Raw genomic sequence first — 19,474 nt, forward strand, 5'->3', positions numbered from 1 at the left:
TCTGCAGGGCAAAAACGGAGGGGCAGTCACAGAGGACAGACTTGGGGGACACAGCAGGGGAAAGAGAGGGTGGGGCGAATGGAGAGAAACACATTGACACAAATGCACGACCATGTGTAAAACAGCTAATGGGAAGCCACTACACAGCACAAGGGGCTCAGCTCCGTACTCTGGGATGACCTAGAGGCGTGGCATGCGGGACAGGGAAGGAGGTTCCAGAGGCCGGGGATATATGTAAACTTGTGTCTGATTCACACAATATTGAAGAGCAACTGTCCTCCGATTAAAAAAAAAAAAATTACACACACACACACACACAAAATCTCTCCCAAACCACTGAAACTGAATGAAGACGGTCAGCAGGTGCAGCTTTAATTGAACAAAACTTTTTCTCCACCCGTCTTTAGGGGAAGAGATGGAATAAACAAAGAGGAAGAGAAAGCAGGTCATGGTTTCCGCTGGAGTGGAAGCTGAACTGGAAAGGGTTTTGTAAACATTCCTCACTGCTGAAGCAGTTTGCATCTCAGCATCATCTGAGAGGGGCCGGAGGAGCCGTTGACCCAGCCTTATACGCTGTGTCCACCCGAACTCCCCACCGCCACCCCCAAGCCCTGTTCCATCACCCGGAGACGCCACAAAAGGCTCACCAAGAAGCTGGGACAAGAAGCTGATACATGACGCAAAGTGGGAAAGGCTAGGTAGCAAAGGCTGCATACTGCATGATCCCACTGATAGAAGTTTCCAGAACAGGCCAATGCATAGAGACAGAGACCACGCCTGGTGGCTGCCAGGGACCGGGTGGACAGAGGGGGACGGAGAGACGCTTCATGCACGTGGGGTTTTCTCTGGAGTGACAAAAAATGCTCTTGAGCTCCAACAGCGGTGATGGCTGCACAACTTCATAAAAATACCAGGAAAGCAGTGAGTTATACACTTTGAATGAATGAGACACTCGCATGATAGGTGAGTTCTATCTCAACAGAGCCGTCGTATTTTTAAAAAGTAATAAAAGTAAAAAAAGAGAAGAAGGAAGAAGAAACAACGCAGAGGATATTAGCCAATGATTACGAGACACTGCAAACTTAAAAAAAAAATTAACCACCCCAAGGAGGTGCGTTTACTTAACAAGCCTGGAAGCCTGCACACTGACTGAGTCCACTGTCGAGATTCTGAAATGCACGAGCAGAGGTCAGTAGCAAACTGTGACCCGAGGTGGTTTATGGACAGGACCGGGGCGCCAAGCGGGAAGACCTGGGGTTCACGATCAAATGCAGGGAGGTGACTGTCCAAAAAGCAACAGTTCTCAGTCCAATGACTCACTGGAAAAGACCCCGATGGATGGGAAAGACGGAAGGCAAGAGGAGGAGGCGACAGAGGATGAGATGGTTGGATGGCATCACCGACTCAATCAACGGAGGTGAGTTTGAGCAAACTCACCCTGGCGTGCTGCAGTCCATGGGGTCGCAGAGAGGTGGACGCGACTGAGTGACTGAACAGCAAAGTTATGAGTCCCCTCAGCAACACTGCTGTAGAAAGCCAGCGTGGTCTTAAACGGGATTTAGAGCTCTGTTAGCTGAATCGCCGCAGGCAGCCATTGACAGTCACCCAAAGGCAAAGCAAAGATGGATGGCAAAGGCAAACAAAGCCCGCAGAAGCGACGACAGGCCCAACCTGAATCTACAGTGTGACCCACTCGGTCCTAGGAACGACCCAACAAGCGAACTGCCCGACGCCAGCAGTGTGTACAGAAGAGAAATCTCACTCTGACGAACATCTGGGCCATCAGAGACCCGTACAGAAAACACACATTTGCGGTCCAAATATAGAACATTCAATGGAAAAGCAAACACCACAGGAAATTCAAGGAGGTTGAACATTTACTTGTAGACAGCAAACAATGAAACAAACCCAAAACTTCCCTTAAAGCAAACGCCACCCAGACAAATGGGACCCGAGCTGACCTCTTCTCTTGGGCCAGGAACTGACAAAATGAAACTTCACGAGGGACAGCTGCTTCTGTGGACCACTTTAGGTTTAAATATGAACTGGGAAGTCGTGAAAAGAGACAGTCTCTGGTTTTATTCAACTAACTTCTCTGAAAACACACACATACAGGATGATCAAAAAAAAAGAAAAAACACAAGGCAATTAGAACCTATTAACGACTGGCTGGATATGAGCTGTACTGAGAGAAAAAAGAAACACTTCCATGAGCTAATCTTATTCTATAAAATATTTACTTTGAATATACTAATGTAATTAACCGGGGTTATATACTGTTGCTAAATTCAGATTTCCAATCGTAAAGCTTCACATACAATTATTTGAACTGCAATGGATTTTTATTTCTGCGGGAAAATGAAAATAGTTCATTTTCATAACCCAAGCGTCCCTAGAAGTAACAGCCTTCCTTGATAGACATTTCGTGGATGGTAATTCACAACACTACAAACTCGAGTGTTTACATCTTCCCTCAAAGGTTAGCATTCTGCAGATATTCCACATACTGCTGGCTCTTACCATTTGTCGCTTGTATTCCTCTATAGTCCTGCTTCCCACACCTGTGACTGTAACTCCCCGGGAGTATACATAGACAGATCTTGGGCTTCCCTGGTGGCGCAGTGCTATAAAGACTCTGCCTGCCCATGCAGGAAACTCAGGTTCAATTCCTGGGTGGGGAAGATCCTCTGGAGGAGGGCATGGCAACCCACTCCAGTATCCTTGCCTGGAAAATTCCATGGACAGAGGAGCCTGGCGGGCTATGGTCCATGGGATCACAAAGAGTCGGACATGGCTCAGAGATAAGCACATATACACAGATCTCTGCACTTCATGGGTGCCTGCGGCACACATTCAGGAAATAAAAACAACTTTTAAACCCGTTTCTTCGAGGACTCTCAAGATATGGTTATTCTCTGATACAGCTCTGAATATTATTTAGCATAATTTGGCTCGAAAATAACCAAGCGAGTAATTATTAGAGAGTTATCAACAACAAAAACAGGAAAAAGATTCCTGCCCAAAGCTGAAGCGATTTATCAGTGTTGAGCTGACCTGTCTGCAACAAGACGTTGGGTCGCCGGGACTCCCGACTGTCCACTGGTTGAGAATCCGCCTTCCAATGCAGGGGACGAGGGGTTCAATCCCTGGTCAGGGAAATAAGCTCCCACACCCTGTGAAGCAATGAAACCCGTGTGCCACAGCTAGAGTGCCTGGGGGTCACAATGAAGACCCCTCCTGCTGAAACCAAGAGCCCTCCTGGGGGAGGGTCAGGACCTGGGCGAGGCTTAAGGCATCCAGTTAAAAGCAAAATACTTTGCGTATCTCTCGCCTCTTAGACGATCAGGGACGGGGCAGACAAGAGTACCTTCCGAAAGGCTTTCATCAAATCACGTTACAGGAGCTTCAAGCACTGATCTCTGGAGAGCAGAGACAAAGGTGCATAATACAGACATCAAAAATTCTACTTCCCGGGAATTCCCCGGAGGTCTACTGGCTGGGATTCCAAGCTTTCAGTGCCAAGGGCCTGCATTCTATCCCTGGTTACGGGGATTAAGATCCTGCAAGACACAGGTTCAATTTTTAAAAAAAGGAAAAAAAAAATCTCCTTCCTGTTTCTTCTATGTCTTTACAGTCGGTGTCTTCTGAATACTACCATAAAAGAAACCATCTTCTGTTTTCTTCATTAGCAGATTAAATGGATCAGTTTTGTTGTGCAGTCGCTCAGTCGTGTCCGACTCTGAGACCCCATGGCACACCAGGCCTCCCTGTCCATCAAACTCCCGGAGTTGACTCAAACTTATGTCCATTGACTCGGTGATGCCATCCAGCCATCTCGTCCTCTGTCGTCCCCTTCTCCTCTCGCCTTCAATCTTTCCCAGCATCAGGGTCCTTCCCAATGAGTCAGCTCTTTGGTAGCCAAAGTATTGTAGCTTCAGCTTCAGTCCTTCCATTGCATATCCATTGAATAGTCCATTGATTTCCTTTAGGATGGACCAGTTTGATCAGTTTACCCAAGGACAAATGAATGTCTTGAGTGGATACTGACAGGCCTGAGGGTCGTCATCTGCAGACATCTTGTGTGCACAGGGCTGGTTCTCTGCTTTTCGGGACTCACAAAAGCTACACTGCAAACTCAGGAGCCACAAAAAGAGACACAAGACTCGAACACCACAACTCACACACAAAACCCGAAGCTGACACCTCAATTACTTCAAGCTAAGCAAACACAACGGCTGCTGTGGAAACCCAGGAGCTACTTGCGGTCGGCATTCAGTGTGCCACAAACCAAAGCCGTTCTCCGCAAACGACCTGAAGCTCAGGCAAGGACCTGAAGTGTGGAGGTGAGTCCCAGGTCTCACCTCTGCAGCCCACAGTGCGGTCTGGGTTGTGAATATAATTTCTGTTATTTATTTACTCTCTGCAACGCTACCAACAAATATCAACCAAAATGACACTTTTCTCTATTAAAAAGCCTCTCAAGTGATATGCAAAAAATATATATATACATATAAACAGCCATGATAGATGAAATATGTCTTTTGGGGAAAAAAGAAAAAAATGCAATATAAACAGCCAGACTGAAGGCACACAAAAGCTTGTATCACAAGCCTGTTCCAGCGCTATCTCACATCTTGTGCAGTTGGAATCACGTCTTCCACAAAAAAATAAAAATAAAAAGCCTGGTTCTTGGGAGCCCCGAGGGCATCCGTCAATGAGAGCAGCCGATTTACAGACAGAATTAAGTGATTATGAAAACACCGCGGCGTTAAGAAATGCTTTAAAAAGCACAGCACTGTTCCAACGTTTCCCCATGCAGCTGCAACTGCGATACTGTCATCTGGTTCCGAAACACAAATCGTTTCTCAGCTCTTAAAGCAGGCAAAACCCGGCAGACCCAAATATACAGTACTGTCACTGTATATGCTGTTTTCTCCAAATGACATTATTAATAGCTGCAACCCTGGGGGGAGGTCTGATCTTTAAGGTGGCAGGCCTGTCACTTAACGCACATGTGTACACACACACACAAACTACATCTGTGCCCCCCTTTATTCAGGGACTTCAGTTTCTTTCCTTCATCACCTCTAAGAACCTCACCGGTGATCTCTAAGACACTTTTTCACCATACACCTCTCAGTGAAAACCACTGAAGCATTAACCCTAACTCCTCTAAGTATTAGCTAGAGATAACACTCAACTAACATTGTATGCATTTTTCATAGACCACAGACATTTTCTAACTATTAGAGAAAAAAAAAAAACACACACACACACACACAACTTAAGTTTCTTCCTGCACTCCAGTAAATCTCACAGAGCACCTACCAGAGACGAAATTCACTTCTCAGGAGTCCACTTCGGGAATTAAAAGCGGAAACAAGGCATCTGTGTCCTCCTCGGCCCCAACTAAAGGTGGAGACTCTGGGTTTCAAGGAAACGTAGTCAGAGGCTCGTGAAATTTAACAGGCAAGTTTCATTTCCATAAACTCCTCCACTTGTTTTCAGCCAGTCTACAACCATCTCTTGTCATGCCCTGGACACGCGACATCATTAATTCTCACTGTCACCAACTTCTGGGCCAGGTGCCCCTCCACCGCTCTCTCTCCTGGCAAAGCTTTTTGAAGAATTACACTTCAGATCCCTGGAAACTGTTGAAATTGGCACAGAATCATCATGCGTCTTAGGAACACAAACCTAACGTGATTACTTTTTCCATGATCACATTAGGAGCTAAACCAAACCGTGTCTCCCAAGACTGACCTGCAACTGTCAGAAACTAGCAACCGTGGTTCTTACGTTGATAACCGTGAATATCTGACTCTTTAACCAACACTGAGTTGGCAGTCAAGTTTCAAGGGATTAAAATGCCTGATAAGATTCTGTTGGGAAAAACCACCTTGGCAAGGACCCAACTTGAACCTGTCTCCTAAATGAATCAATTCTCTGCTGAGCTGAGTTTCTGAAATTCAACATAAAACTCGGCAACTACCTGGCTAACTTTATAGATGCTGAGAATTACGTCTGCATAACCGGCACTACAGACGTGAAGCAGACTCTACTTTCTCAGTTCTCATCTTCAAACGCATGTTAAGATAACAACGGTACCTGGAGAGGCATAGCTGACCTGGCTAAATCCAATACTTTGGCCACCTGATGAGAAGGGCTGACTCATTGGAAAAGACCCTGATGCTGGGAAAGATTGAGGGCGGGAGGAGAAGGGGATGACAGAGGATGAGATGGTGGGATGGCCATCACAGACTCAATGGACGTAAGTTTGAGCAAGCTCCGGGAGTTGGTGATGGACAGGGAGCCCTGGTGTGCTGCAGCCCATGGGGTTGCAAAGAGTTGAACACAGCTGAGCCACTGAACTGAAGAATCACTCACGATGCACCAGAAACAAAAATCTCTGCTCAGTGACACAGGATTTTCTCCAGTTCTCCATCATAACTTACCAGGTCTTTACCATATCAAAGTATTTGCTATTCCTGATTTAAGAAACAATATGGCATCACACAAACTTCTTTTGCCCACAATTCCATCTCCCAGAAAGTTTAAACTAACAGAAATTATTGCAAAGTGGATAACAGATGTGCACAGACACCTTAGAGCCGGATGACAAGGGGCAAGTCTGTAACAGATACGAGTCCAGCTCTCCAAGACAGGAAGGGCTGTCTCTGTACATGGATTGCTCCAACATGGATGAGGCTGACTCTCACAGAAGTCTTCAACTGCTCAAGAGAAGTAAATAAAGAGATCTCTCATGTTTCCTTTTTAGCATTCCAGCCACACAGACCACGACAGGAATAAATGACAGGAATTCCAGGCAAGAGACACTCTTCACAAGAATAAACACTGTGAATTTTCCCCTGAGCATCATTTCTGCTTCTTTCACAGGGTCTCTAGAGATCAGAAGACAACACCACTCCTAAGAATTATTTGGAGGTAACTCACAGCGCAAAGTGTCCTCTGAAATGCTACAGGGCTTTTTTTTTTTCCCTAAGTAGGCAACTGACTTAGCAATGTTGAGGATTGCCTATTTCAGTCATGGGAAACATGACAAAGCAGGACACACAGTTCTCCCAAACAGCTAGTTAATACAAAACCACCATAAACTCAACGTTCAAAACACAAAGATCATGGCATCCAGTCCCATCACTTCATGGCAAATAGATGGGGAAACAATGGAAACAGTGACAGACTTTGTTTTCACAGGCTCCAAAATCACTGCAGATGGTGACTGCAGCCATGATATTAAAAGACACTTGCTCCGATGACCAACCTAGACAGCATATTAAAAAGCAGAGACATCACTTTGCCAACAAAGGTCCGTCTAGTCAAGGCTATGATTTCTCCAGCAGTCATGTACGGATGTGAAGGTTGAACCATAAAGAAAGCTGAGTGCCGAAGAATTGATGCTTTTGAACTGTGGTGTTAGAGAAGACTCTTGAGAGTCCCTTGGACTGCAAGGAGATCCAACCAGTCCATCCTAAAGGAACTCAGTCCTGAATATTCATTGGAAGGACTGATGTTTAAGCTCCAATACTCTGGCCACCTGATGGGAAGAACTGATTTCTTGGAAAAGACCCTGATGATGGAAAAGATTGAAGGCGGGAGGAGAAGGGGACAACAGAGGATGAGATGGCTGGATGGCATTACCGACTCAATGGATATGGGTCTGGGTGGACTCCAGGAGTAGGTGATAGACAGGGAGGCCTGGCATGCTGCAGTCCATGGGGTCGCAAAGAGTCAGACACGACTGCAACTGAACTGAACTGAAACCGTAACCTATAAGAGTGTTTTTTTTTTTTTTTAAAAAAAAGATGGGAGCTTCCCTAGTGGTCCAGTGGTTAAGAATCTGCCTTGCAATGGAAGGGAAACAGGTTCGATCCCTGGCCAGGGAAGATCCCCCAGGCCACCGTGCAACTAAGCCTGAGGGTTACAAGTGCTGAGCCCCTGGGCTGCAACTACTGACACCCGAGCACCCTAGAGCCTCCACTCTGCCACAAGAGATGCCACTGCAACGAGAAACCTAAGCACTGCCGAGAAGATTCGACCCTGCTCGCCGGAACGAGAAAGCCCACACGATGCAACAAAGACCTATCACAGTCCAGAAACTGCAATCAATTAAAAAAAAAAAAGCCATCATCAACACTGAAGCAGTCTTCCTTTTCCACATTAGAATCTGGACACAGGAGACATGTGAGAGGCTTCACAGCTAGCTCCTTAACGCCTTCAACGCTACACTTGAGGACACACACAGGTTCAATGACTTCAACACAAGCCCAAGGCAGGACTCACCTGGCCAAAACGTCAGGCGAAGGCTTGTCCTAAGAGAACACGCCACGTCCCACTTGATCACAGACAGTGAAATGACGACCCAAGGTAGAATGTAGGTCAGCAACCACAGAGAAACACAGCTGTAGGAATTTTATTTCTACGACAAGCCAATGCCAGCACAAGTGGGTATTTTTAGCCTGCCTTATGGCCCCGGTATTAACCCACTGGGAAAAACCACTGCCTCAAAAAGGCAAGTCCAGTTTTTGAAACTAAAGACATGAGCTACGAATATACGGGACATATTCAATGTCTCTCCGCAGGATTGCTGGAGAAAGTCTCTGAACGCGGCCCCCCAAAAAATGTCCCACCTCAACTGACCTCGAAGCAAGGACTGCCCAGCATAGGAAGAGACTAAATCTCAGGCACCTAAGACCACAAGACACCTGGCATTTTTTCACCATGATCTCTTCCAAGCATTAAGAAGCTCTAAGTGCGGTTTTCCCTTGCTTTTGATGATATGCACGGTGCAGAATGATTCTCAGGAAAATACACTGGCCCAAGTGTTCAGTTAACTAAAGCTCAGTCACATGTGACTCTTTGCGACCGCACGGACCGCAGTATGCCAGGCCTTCCTGTCCACCACCAACTCCTGGAGCTTGCTCACGCTCATGTCCATCGAGTCGGTGATGCCATCCAACCATCTCCTCCTCTGTCGTCCTCTTCACCTCCCGCCTTCAATCTTTCCCAGCATCAGGGTCTTTTCCAAGGAGTCAGCTCTTCACTATCAGGTTAACCAAGGTATTGGAGTTTCAGCTTCAGCATCAGTCCTTCCAAAGAATATTCAGGACTGAGTTCCTCTAGGATGGATTGGGTTGTATCTCCTTGCAGTCGAAGGGACTCTCAAGAGTCTTCTCCAACACCACAGTTCAAAGGCATCATTTCTTAGGCACTCAGCTCTCTTTATGGTCCAACTCTAACATCTATACATTATTACTGGGAAAACCATAGCTTTGACTAGATGAACGTTTGTTGACCAAGTAACGTCTCTGATTCTTAATACACTGTCTAGGTTGGTCAGAGCTTTTCTTCCAAGGAGCAAGCATCTGCTAATATCATGGATGCAGTCACCATCTGCAGTGACTTTGGAGCCCAAAAAATAAAGTCTGGCACTGCTTCCACTGTTTCCCCATCTATTTGCCATGAAGTGATGCCATGATCTTAGTTTTCTGAATGTTGAGTTTTAAACCAGCTTTTTCATTATCCTCTTTCACTTTCATCAAGAGGCTCTTGAGTTCCTCTTTGCTTTCTGCCATAAAGGTGGTGTCATGTGAGGTTATTGATATTTCTCCGGCAATCTTCATTCCACCTTGTGTTTTATCCACCCCGGCATTTAGCATGATGTACTGTGATGTGAGAATTGGACTATAAAGAAAGCTGAGCACCAAAGAATGGATGCTTTTGAACTGTGGTCTTGGAAAAGATTCTTGAAAATCCCTGGAACTGCAAGGAGATCCAACCAGTCCATTCTAACGGAACTCAGTCCTGAATATTCACCAGAAGGACTGATGCTAAAGCTGAAACTCCAATACCTCGGCTACCTGATGCGAAGAGCTGACTCATGTGAAAAGACCCTGATGTTGGGAAAGAATGATTGAAGGCAGGAGGAGAAGGGGACGACAGAGGATGAGATGGCTGGATGGCATCACTGACTCGATGGACATGAATCTGAGTAAACTCCGGGAGTTGATGATGGACAGGGAGGCCTGGCGTGCTGCAGTCCATAGGGTCGCAGAGTTGGACACAACTGAACAATTTCCCTGTCCCTTTTCACCCTGATTCTGGTGGTGCTGGTTACAGACATTTCAGCATGCAGAAATTCAAACTCCATCATAGAGTAAATCTGGGAAACACAGAGTATATATGGATCTATATATAGCGTGTATCTGTGTGTGTGTGTGTGTGTGTGAACGTGCCAGCCCCTGAAATTTAACTCCAGAGGAGAGAAAAAGACAAGGAAAGCAAGCAGGCAATTGCTGGAGACCACCGGAACTAATAAAGACATAGTATTCTTATTATTATTGGATGCTTCCCCAGCCACTCCCAGCTTCAGAGGTGAGTAAGACAGGAGCACACCGGGCTCCAAGCATGATGATAACCCTGTCTGTTAACACAACAAGCCTGAGAAATAAATCTGCTTTTCTCTGTCTCTGTCTCTCTCTCGACACGAGTAAACCAAGGCCAGGGGAGATCACTGATATGCCCAAAGGCGGCATCGGCGCATGGTGAGCTGGCCTCAAACCAGATTTCCTTCAGAGCCCTGCCCCCCGACGCCCAGAACCAGCAGCAGCTCACAAGGCCCCCAACCATGGTGTGCCTGGCGCTCCCCTAGGGCTTCCAGAGGAAAGCGCTTCAGGCTGGCTCCGGGTGACCCCAGTGCACGCAGGGACCAGACTCTGGGTGCCAGGGGTGACCCCCACCCACCCACTGCAGGTCCACAGCCCTGCGGCTCCCCAGCCCTTGTCCACTAACCCACTAGTCACAGGAGAGGGGACCCAGCCTGAATCCCCCAAGTAGGGGACTCTATCCCCTCGCCCTCTGGAGCACCCCCAGCAGTGGAGGTCGCCACCCCCCAGTCCAGGTTAATCCACACGGCCCTGGGCCCTGTGAGGGCCTGAAAACAGCAGACAGGTGCTGGGTTCCCCCCACCCCAACCCGATAAATACCCAAAGTCCCCAGAAGCTGACTGAGAGCGACACCTGGGCAAATCTGCAGTGACCTCAGCAAAACCCACAGGAAGAAGCCCAGTGCAGGGGTGCAAAGCCTCGAGGGCTCTGAAAAGCCTGGGGCTGAAGACGGAGTGGGAGCTGAACTGGGCGTGAACACATCCTGGCCCACCGAGCCCCTCCAGCTGCTGCGGTCCCCAAAGGCCATCCAGCTGGCCACCTCCTCCTGTTCCCTCGTCCTCCCTTCCTTCGAAAGCATCCTAAAACGGCCTGCGAGGACCAACCGACGCCTACCTTGTCCCGCCATCCCACTGGCCCCCGGACCAAAACAGGACTCCGGACTCCCAGCGTTGGGTCCTTTTTTGGGGGTGGCTCTGTACCAAGGAGCACCGTGAGAGGGGACCCAACATCCGTGGGCCCACCAGGGAGACCACCGTCCCCTCAACCCCTGACAGGTGACCGCCGCCGATGTCTCCAGATGCTGCCAAACACTGTAGGGGGCGAGAGTGCCTGAGCTGAGGACTACGAGTGGACGATGAGCTTCCCGCGTTCAAACGCTGAGGACGCGGTTTCCGTATGCAACCATCTCCTCTACCTTCACCTGCTTAAACTTCTATTTCTCTTCAACCTGCGACCCAATGCTTCATGGCTCATTTCCACCCACCAAGAGCTAACCAGACCCGTGGAAGTGGTACCCAACTTCCTGCAGAAGATGGAAATAGTCTTCTCTCCGTTTCTCTGTTTTCAACCTGCAAGCCAATGCTTCATGGCTCATTTCTGCCCACCAAGGGCTAACCAGACCCGTAGAAGTGGTACCCAACTTCCGGTGTAAGATGGAAATAATCTCCTCTCTGTTTCTAAGTGTACGTTTGCTCCAAGTAAACTGTTTTCAATGGCTTCCACTTCACACCTGCATCCTTCCATCCGGCAGAGGATTCCCAGGAAATATTTGATGGCGGTGATCGCACACAAGAGGGCTTGCAGGAGGCCATCCCCTCTGCGAGCTTACGACCACCCTGGATCAAGGGTCTGGGGAGCACTTTTGTGACCGCCTCCATTTCCACCCCCACCCCCCACCCACCGCCCTGAGGTTTTAAATTTGCTTTCTCCCTTTCCCTTTAAAAAAACACGTGGACTCCGTCCATCTGTCCCTTCACACATCCAGCTTTTCTTTTGGTTTGACTGGTGGTATGGCCAGGCCCATCCGTTTGGTCCAGCCCCATGGGAAGGATGGATGAGGGGAGAGGGCCACGGAGGGCCAGCCCCGAGGGGACAACTGGTGTCCAGTTACTTCCTTCACGCTAAAAATAGTTATGGGAAAAAAAAAAAAAAAGTTTATCATCTTTTCAACTTAAGCATGTTTACAAAACTTGAGTCTTGCCTCCCAATTGAACGCTATTTTTTAAGTGTCTCGGTACTGAAAACAGCTTATTACTGCAGGTCACATAGTTTTCTAAAGGAGAAACAGGACGCAACAGCGAGGTGTGGAGAGACCACACCTGGGGGGGCCTCATTTTACAGGACAGTGCGATCAGGCTGGTCCCCAGGCCCCGGTCAAACCTGGCAATGCTCCTGGACAAGAGCTGGGCAAGGGGGCATCCCCAGGGTTGGCGTGAGGAGCCCTCCTTCCCAATAGGTCACTGAGGGAGGCTGTGAATTCTTGATGCTCAAGACCTAAGTGAGATGCCTTCTCTGGGTCTGCCTTCCCCCTGCTGGAACCCATTTCTCCACTCTGCAAGCGAAATAATCGTGACTATCCCGGGTGTCTCAAAGGCAGACAGCTCTTGAGATGAAAGCAAGACTAAAGACAAACAGTACAAAGGGGCCATCTGGGAAGTCACCTCTCTCCCAAAAGCAAAACTGGGTTCCCCCCACCCTCCTGATTTACAAATAAAAATTCTAATCCGTGGGAAAAAAAAAATGCAAAAGATTATACAAAGAACACATCAACTAAGGAATTGAAAATAACATCCTGATGCAGGGACCGGTGTACAGGAAACGGCCACCATTCAGCCACTTGTCAAAAACACACTGACCATTGTGAAGTCTCATCTGTAGGGAGGATTCCTTGTCGGCCTTCTTGATACAGAAGATTTTGCCCTCAGGACGTTAAAACTTAGAACACAAACTTGGCTTGGGGAGTGGAGAGAAGGGGAGCGTATCAGATACAGTCTCTCAATCAGCTACACAGGGCCACACTGTTGGCAACACCTTGAGACCCCCAAGGGATGTTGGCCACAACACACTCGGGCAGGCAACGTGGGGACTGGCTTTTTTTTCAGAAAGGGAAACTGAGGCACACTCTTTTTCCAAAGTGGAATCCTCACGAAAACTCCAGCTTGGAGTCCTGGTTTTCCAATTCAGAAGTGATCCACACCGCCTCAGCCTTAAAACTGCAGCTGTCAACCTTGCTGAAATCACTTTCCCAGGTGACTTGCTAGCTGAAAATTTTTTTTTTAAAGGTTTACTTTGGCCACCTGATGCGAAGAGCTGACTCACTGGAAAAGACCCTGATGCTGGGAAAGATTGAGAGCAGGAGAAGGGGACGACAGAGGATGATGGTTGGATGGCATCACCGACTCAATGGACATGGGTTTGGGTGAATTGTGGGAGTTGGTGATGGACAGAGAGGCCTGGCGTGCTGCGGTTTATGGGGTCGCAAAGAGTCGGATACAACTGCAACTGAACTGACTGACCAGTAAATTGTCTAAAATTCTTACAGCCTCTCCCCTCCTCCCACAAGCAGCAGGCTAACTCTTTACTGTTCTCTTTACAGAGCCTCACTTGCAGTAAATAGAGAGTGAGTGTGTGTTAAATCACTTCAGTCATGTCCAACTCTTTGCAACCCCGTGTACTGTAGACCGCCAGGCTCCTCTGACCATGGGATTCTCCAGGCAATACTGGAGTGTGTTGCCATTTCCTCCTCCAGGGGATCGTCCCAGCTCAGGGGTCGAACTCAGTCTCCTGCACTGCACGCAGATTCTTTACCATTGAGCCACCCGGGGAAGCCAAACTGCAGAGCACCACTCCCAAACTGGACTTTCTTCAAGTTCTGTACTGTTGCAATAAGGTGACCCCCCCCCCAGGTACTCACACCTGTTGGCTATCTGAATTACGGGCAGAGCACTGAAGCAACAGACCTGGGCATTTTAGTAACACCACCACTATTAAATGAACTTTAATTAGCTGGAATCTAAATATGCCCAGGTGGGTAGTGGCTACCACACCAGATAATTAAGCTATGCACAAAACAATGCTGCCACTGTGATTGACCTTTCATGAATTCTGTTGAGAAATCTAGGATTTTATATAGAGAGAGAGTTCAATGTAAGATTCTGTGTGGGGGAGAAAGTGTGTCTCTGTAATTTAACAAGTTTGTCTCCAAATGGGAACATTCACCCCATGTCAACACAGGAAGACAACACCAAGCTTCAGAGCTGGGTTTCCAGAATCAAACAATCTTCCCTCCACCACAGATGAGCAAAGTCAGTGTCTTCTGCAGCTGAATGCAAATAATAATCGCTGCACACAGGGCATTAAGTGCCTGTAAAATCCTCAGTGCATGGCATTTGAGTAACCAAAGGATGATGAATCTATCTGAGCCAGAGCAACAGTGAAAATTTACAAGCGAACTCGACGTTTTCAAAAAAACTTACACATAACGGTTCCTCCTCTCTGCCCCTGCACTATCCAATGAGTACCGTGATCTCGGTTCCCATTTTTATTTTTGTACATATAGCAAATGATACTCGGAAAACTGGCAGGACTTCAAGGTCAATGGTGGAGCAGGACATCAGGGTGGGCTGTTTCACTAGTTCAGGCCAGATGGGGACAAAGGCTGCTTTTCCAGCAAAAGCAGTTTTACGTGTCCCCACGGAGCTGGACTCAGGGGGTCTTTCGCTGCCTAGCACTGAAACCTACAAACCTCCCACCCAGGTACATTCAGGAAGTCATCACCAATGAGAACACTGAAGCTCCTCTGGTTCAAAGGGGTTGACTGCAGGAACTTTAACTAAAACACCCCAACTTGCAGGAGGGGAGAGACTCAGGCTCCAGGGGTGAAATTTCAATGGCGGGGGGTGGGGGCGTGCAGGTGCTGACTAAAGCAGAGCCAATCTCCTTGCTTTGTACAGCATCAAAGAAAAAACACCTTAGAGTCTTCACGGGCTGTTCCACAGGTGTGTGTTCACTTAAGGAACTTCACACGGAATGATCCTTCAGGGGCCATTTTAAGACGTGGGTCAAGGGATGGGACTTCAAACTTTCATTTCCGGATTCGTTATCCAGCTGGGTGGTTTTCCACAGCAATCTGCAGTACATCTGAGATATCTGAACATCCCTTCCACGTGAAAAGCGTCTTCAACTCTCAATGGTTTCCATAATTGACATCTCCCCACCCCCACCCGATCTCGTCTCTTCTAGGAATGACTAAACTTCCCAGAAGACCTTCCACCATCTGCTACCCCTGAGGCCACCGATCAGACTGGACTTAACCCGAGCCTCCCCGCCATCACCACCCGCACGCCCCCCCTCCCCCAGGCTGGAGTCCCGCCCCTCGCCTTCCAGGTTAACCCAGGGGCTCAGGCGGCGCGTCTGGATAGAAAAACATTTAAGAAATCAGCTCAAGCCATATGTGACAAAGCCAAGCAAGAACCCAAGCCGCGGCAGAAGGAACAGAGGAGACGGATTTCTATTTCCTTGGCGGTTCCGCGCTACAACATCGGCGACAGGAGGGGAAAAAATCGACAACAACACACCTCGGACTTTTTAACTTCGTGGAATTTGCAGTGGACTCGGAGGAAGGCCAGGCCGTGCCTTAAAACCATCCCGGGCGCCGGCCTTGCCGCGCACGGGCAACGCACGTGAAGTCCCAGAGCCCCGAGTTGGGGGGGGCCCTCTAGTGACCCCCAAGTGTCAGTCCCCGGCGACCTCCGGTGGCCCCCGACCCCACGATGGCGCGCCCCACTCCATTCCGAACCGGCCACCCCCACCGCCGTGGGCGAGGTCCCCTCGGGAGGGTGGCGGGGTAGGGGGTGGGGAGAAGGAAGCACTGCCTGGCACGCGGATCTCGGGGCACCCCTCCCCCCCCAGACCGGGCGCAACAGGTCTACAGCCGCCCCCCCGCCCAGGGCGCGCTCTGTAGATCGCCTAGGGACGCCCACCCCCACCCACCCAAGATATCCCCATCCTGTCTTCCTCGCTACGGGCCGGGCTGGGACGGTGGGGGCGCAAGTTGGGGGGAGCTCCCCACTTCCTGACAGTTTCCGCGCCGCAGAAACTGAACCGCCGCGGGCCCGCGCTGCCTCGCGCGCCACTCAGTGCGCCCTACGCGCGCCGCCGCGCCGCGCCCCCGGGGGGGGGCGATGAATGGGGCTCCCCTCCCCCATGAGGGGGGGTCCCCGCGGCCGCGCAGGCTTGCCCGGCCAGCCTCGGGCCCGGCAGACAAAAGCGGCACCCGAGGGGACCAATGGAGCGCTCCCCACCCCCACCCTCCTCGCCAAAACTTACCGGCCACCTCCCCCTCCCCAAAACAAAGAAGCCTCCCCTTCCCCCCCGCTCCACTCTCCGCCCGCCCCCACAACCCCCGACGCGCCGGCACCACTTTGGGGGAGCGGCCCCATCGGGGTATTGTTCAGGCTGCAGGGAGCGCGCGCAGCACCCCAGCCCGAGCCCCCGGGGGACACTTGGGGAAGCTGGGCCCCCCTCTCCACTGCACCCCGCCCCCCTAACCAGAGACGGGGGTCCCCGGGCGGGCGGGCGGCCGGCCTGAACCCCTCGGAGAGCGGGAATGAGCCGGGCCCGGGCCTCCCCCCTACCCCGAGCGAGAGAAGTTTCCGCAGCGCGCCCGGCCCGGGCCGAGCCCCGCGCGCACACTCACCTCGCCCTGAGCCGCGCAACTTGTGTCCGGCGCCGCCGCTCCGAGCCTGCGCCCCGCCGGCCGCCGCCGCCGCCGCCGCCGAGCCCGGGCCGCGCCGCGGCCGCCGAGGGCCCCGGCGCCCGGAGCCGCCGCGCGCCGCCGCCCCCCGGGCCGCCCCCGCCCCGCGTCCCCCGCCGCCGCCGAGTCCCCGAGACGCGCGGGCGCTGGAAAGTTTCGGGTGCCGAATGGCGGCGAGGGCGCTGCGGCGGCGGCGGCGGGGCGGGGGCGCGGGCGGCTCCTCGCTCCCGAGCGCGGAGGACGGGGCGGGCGGGGAGGGGGGGAAACGGCGGCAGCGGGAGAGGGCGGGACGCGGGAGGGACCGGCGCGGCCAGTGACCTCCGCTGGGGAGCGGCCGCCGGAACGCCGACCCCGGCCGGGAGGACGGCCCTGGGCGCCGCCCCCAGCCTGCGCCCGCCCCCGCCGCCGCCGCCGCCGGGGGAGGGGAGCCCGGGGCCCCCCCCACTGCCCTCCCCCATCACCCCCCACATCCCCCAGCCTGCGGCCTCCCCGACCCGGGGCCTCCCCATCGCCCTCCCCCACTGCCCCCAGCCTGCGCTCGACCCCGCCTCAGGGAAAGGGGCCCCTGCACCCTCCCCCACCCGGGTCCCTTCTCACCGCCCTCCCCCACCCCCAAAGAGGCCTCGTCCTCGGCCAGCCCCTGCCCCGCGGCCCCAGCCCGCCCCCTCCCCCACCGCCAGGGGAGGGGAGCCCAGGTCCCCTGCGCCCTCCCCCAACCCGCGTCCCTCCCCACCACCCAGACCCTCCCCCATCGCCCTCCCCCACGCCCAAAGGGGCCGCGGTCCCAGGCCAGCTCCCCTCCCCCACACACCCAGGCCTGCCCTTCCCCCACGGTGCAGGCGGTGAGAGCCTGGGCCCCTCCCCCACGGCCTCGCGGGGCGGGGGGGGGCGGGAAACCTGTGTCCCAATCCACCCCCTCCCCCGCGGAGGGGGACCCTCCGACCCTTCCCTGTCCCTCACCCTCCCTCCCCCAGCTCCCCGGTCCCCGCCACGCCTGGGGTGGGTGAGAGGAACCCCGGCCTCTTCCCTCCTCTCTGCGAACCTTGTCCCAACCCAGTGGCCTCCATCGGGTGGTGGGGGGGGTGCGCATCAGAAAACTCGGACCTACTCCCCACCCAGTTCCAAACCCATTATCCAGGAGGGAACAGGAACCGAATCGCCACCCCCGTGGTCTCCGGGGTGGGGGTGTGGGGGCAGGGAGACAGGGCTACTGCTGTTACCCTCCCCCCAGCTCAGAGATGAACCCCCCTCCCCGAACCTGCCTGAGGGTGTCAGCCCCCTCCAAGTCGCCGGCCGAAAGGCCATTCCCCGCCCCCCGCGGTCTCTTCCCCTTCCCCCCAAAAGTGGGGGCTCCAGTGAAGCCTCCACCTTTGCAAAAATCCCTAGCAGGGAAGGCGCTTGGGGAAAAAGAAACTCAAGACATACTGGGGTGGACGCCAGGAGCTGGGGTGGGGGTGCTCCAGGCGGGGGTTTGGGGGGGGAGCGTGGTGGTGGAACCGGGGCCCTGGGGCCTTCTCACCCGTCCCCACCCCCACCTCCAGCCGCAGGCTGCAGAACCTGGGACATTTGCAAAGCTGTTTGCTGTTGCAATAGCTGACTCGGCCCAGCCCTGGTAAACCCAAGGCCCCAGGTTGCTTTCTCCCCCTCCGGGTTGGTGACAACTGCCCACCACGCGTGACCTGAATTCGCTGAAACAAACGCGCGCGCTGCACACGCACCCCAGCACCTTGGATGCCTGCTTTGGCGAATATTTTCAAGGAAGCGAGCCCCTCCCTTTGGTGCCTAACGAGGTTGGGTTTTTTTTTGTTTTTTTTTTTGCCCTAAAAGAGCCCAGGATACTCAGCATTTTGCACTGTAACCTCGCTTGCTCCTTTCTGGGACACTGGGCCGTTTGTTGTTCCTGACCGTGTGGGGAGGGGAGGCGAGGTGACTTTTTTTTTTAAGGGGCTGATCCTCCATTCCAAAAGGCGGCCTCAAAATGACGTTGCCGAATATTGCTGTAAAACGTCAATGATTTCAAACGACGGTGACTGCACCATTATTCGAGCACAGCAATAAAAAAAAAAAAAAAAGACACACGGTCTCCATAATTGTGAATCAGCAGAATAGATTTTGCCCTTCTTTTCTACCGGTTGCCATTCAAGCCTCTCCCCACCCCCCACCACACACACACAGACACACACACAAAAGGACGTGGCGGGGCCTTGTCTCCAGCCTGCCCGGCCTGGCTCCCGGGCTCCTAGGGCTTGTGAGGACTGAGGCTGAGGTCTTTTTATGCAATCGGAAAAAAAAAAAAAAAAAACCAAGGCTATGCAACAGAAAACCCAGGCCGGCTAGGGCGCCTGATGCAACTCGGCCCCGGTTACACGTGCTTCCCTTCCCCCCACCGCCCGCTGGTGGGAGCGCTGCGTTTTTTTCCGCCTGTAGGGTCACATTGCGGTTGATTGATTTCTCCTTTCGCCTTGCTCAGTCATTCAGATTTGGAAAGTAAATAACAAGTTGACATCATTACCGCGCTTTGCTCTACAGGGACGTC

General features: G+C 52.0%; 2 protein-coding genes across 4 annotated transcripts in view; one reads left to right on the plus strand and one right to left on the minus strand.

Annotated features, from left to right (window-relative positions):
* Positions 1–16,944, minus strand: part of TBL1X (transducin beta like 1 X-linked) — a 250,968-nt gene extending 234,024 nt beyond the window's left edge. For 2 of the 3 annotated variants that reach the window (XM_068961982.1, XM_068961980.1), the window contains exon 1: positions 16,882–16,944. The gene's annotated coding sequence lies outside the window, so the exon portion shown is untranslated. The remainder of the gene's footprint in view (positions 1–16,881) is intronic. The other variant, XM_068961984.1, reaches the window with a different exon arrangement.
* On the plus strand, positions 16,792–18,554 carry LOC138071975 (basic proline-rich protein-like). The gene is made up of 2 exons (XM_068963333.1): positions 16,792–17,523; positions 18,480–18,554. The coding sequence occupies exons 1-2, from the start codon at positions 16,792–16,794 to the stop codon at positions 18,552–18,554; spliced, it is 807 nt and encodes a 268-aa protein (XP_068819434.1).
* Positions 18,555–19,474: the final 920 nt, after the last annotated feature.

Source organism: Capricornis sumatraensis, chromosome X (genome assembly GCF_032405125.1).
Source record: "Capricornis sumatraensis isolate serow.1 chromosome X, serow.2, whole genome shotgun sequence".
Classification (NCBI taxonomy): domain Eukaryota; kingdom Metazoa; phylum Chordata; class Mammalia; order Artiodactyla; family Bovidae; genus Capricornis; species Capricornis sumatraensis.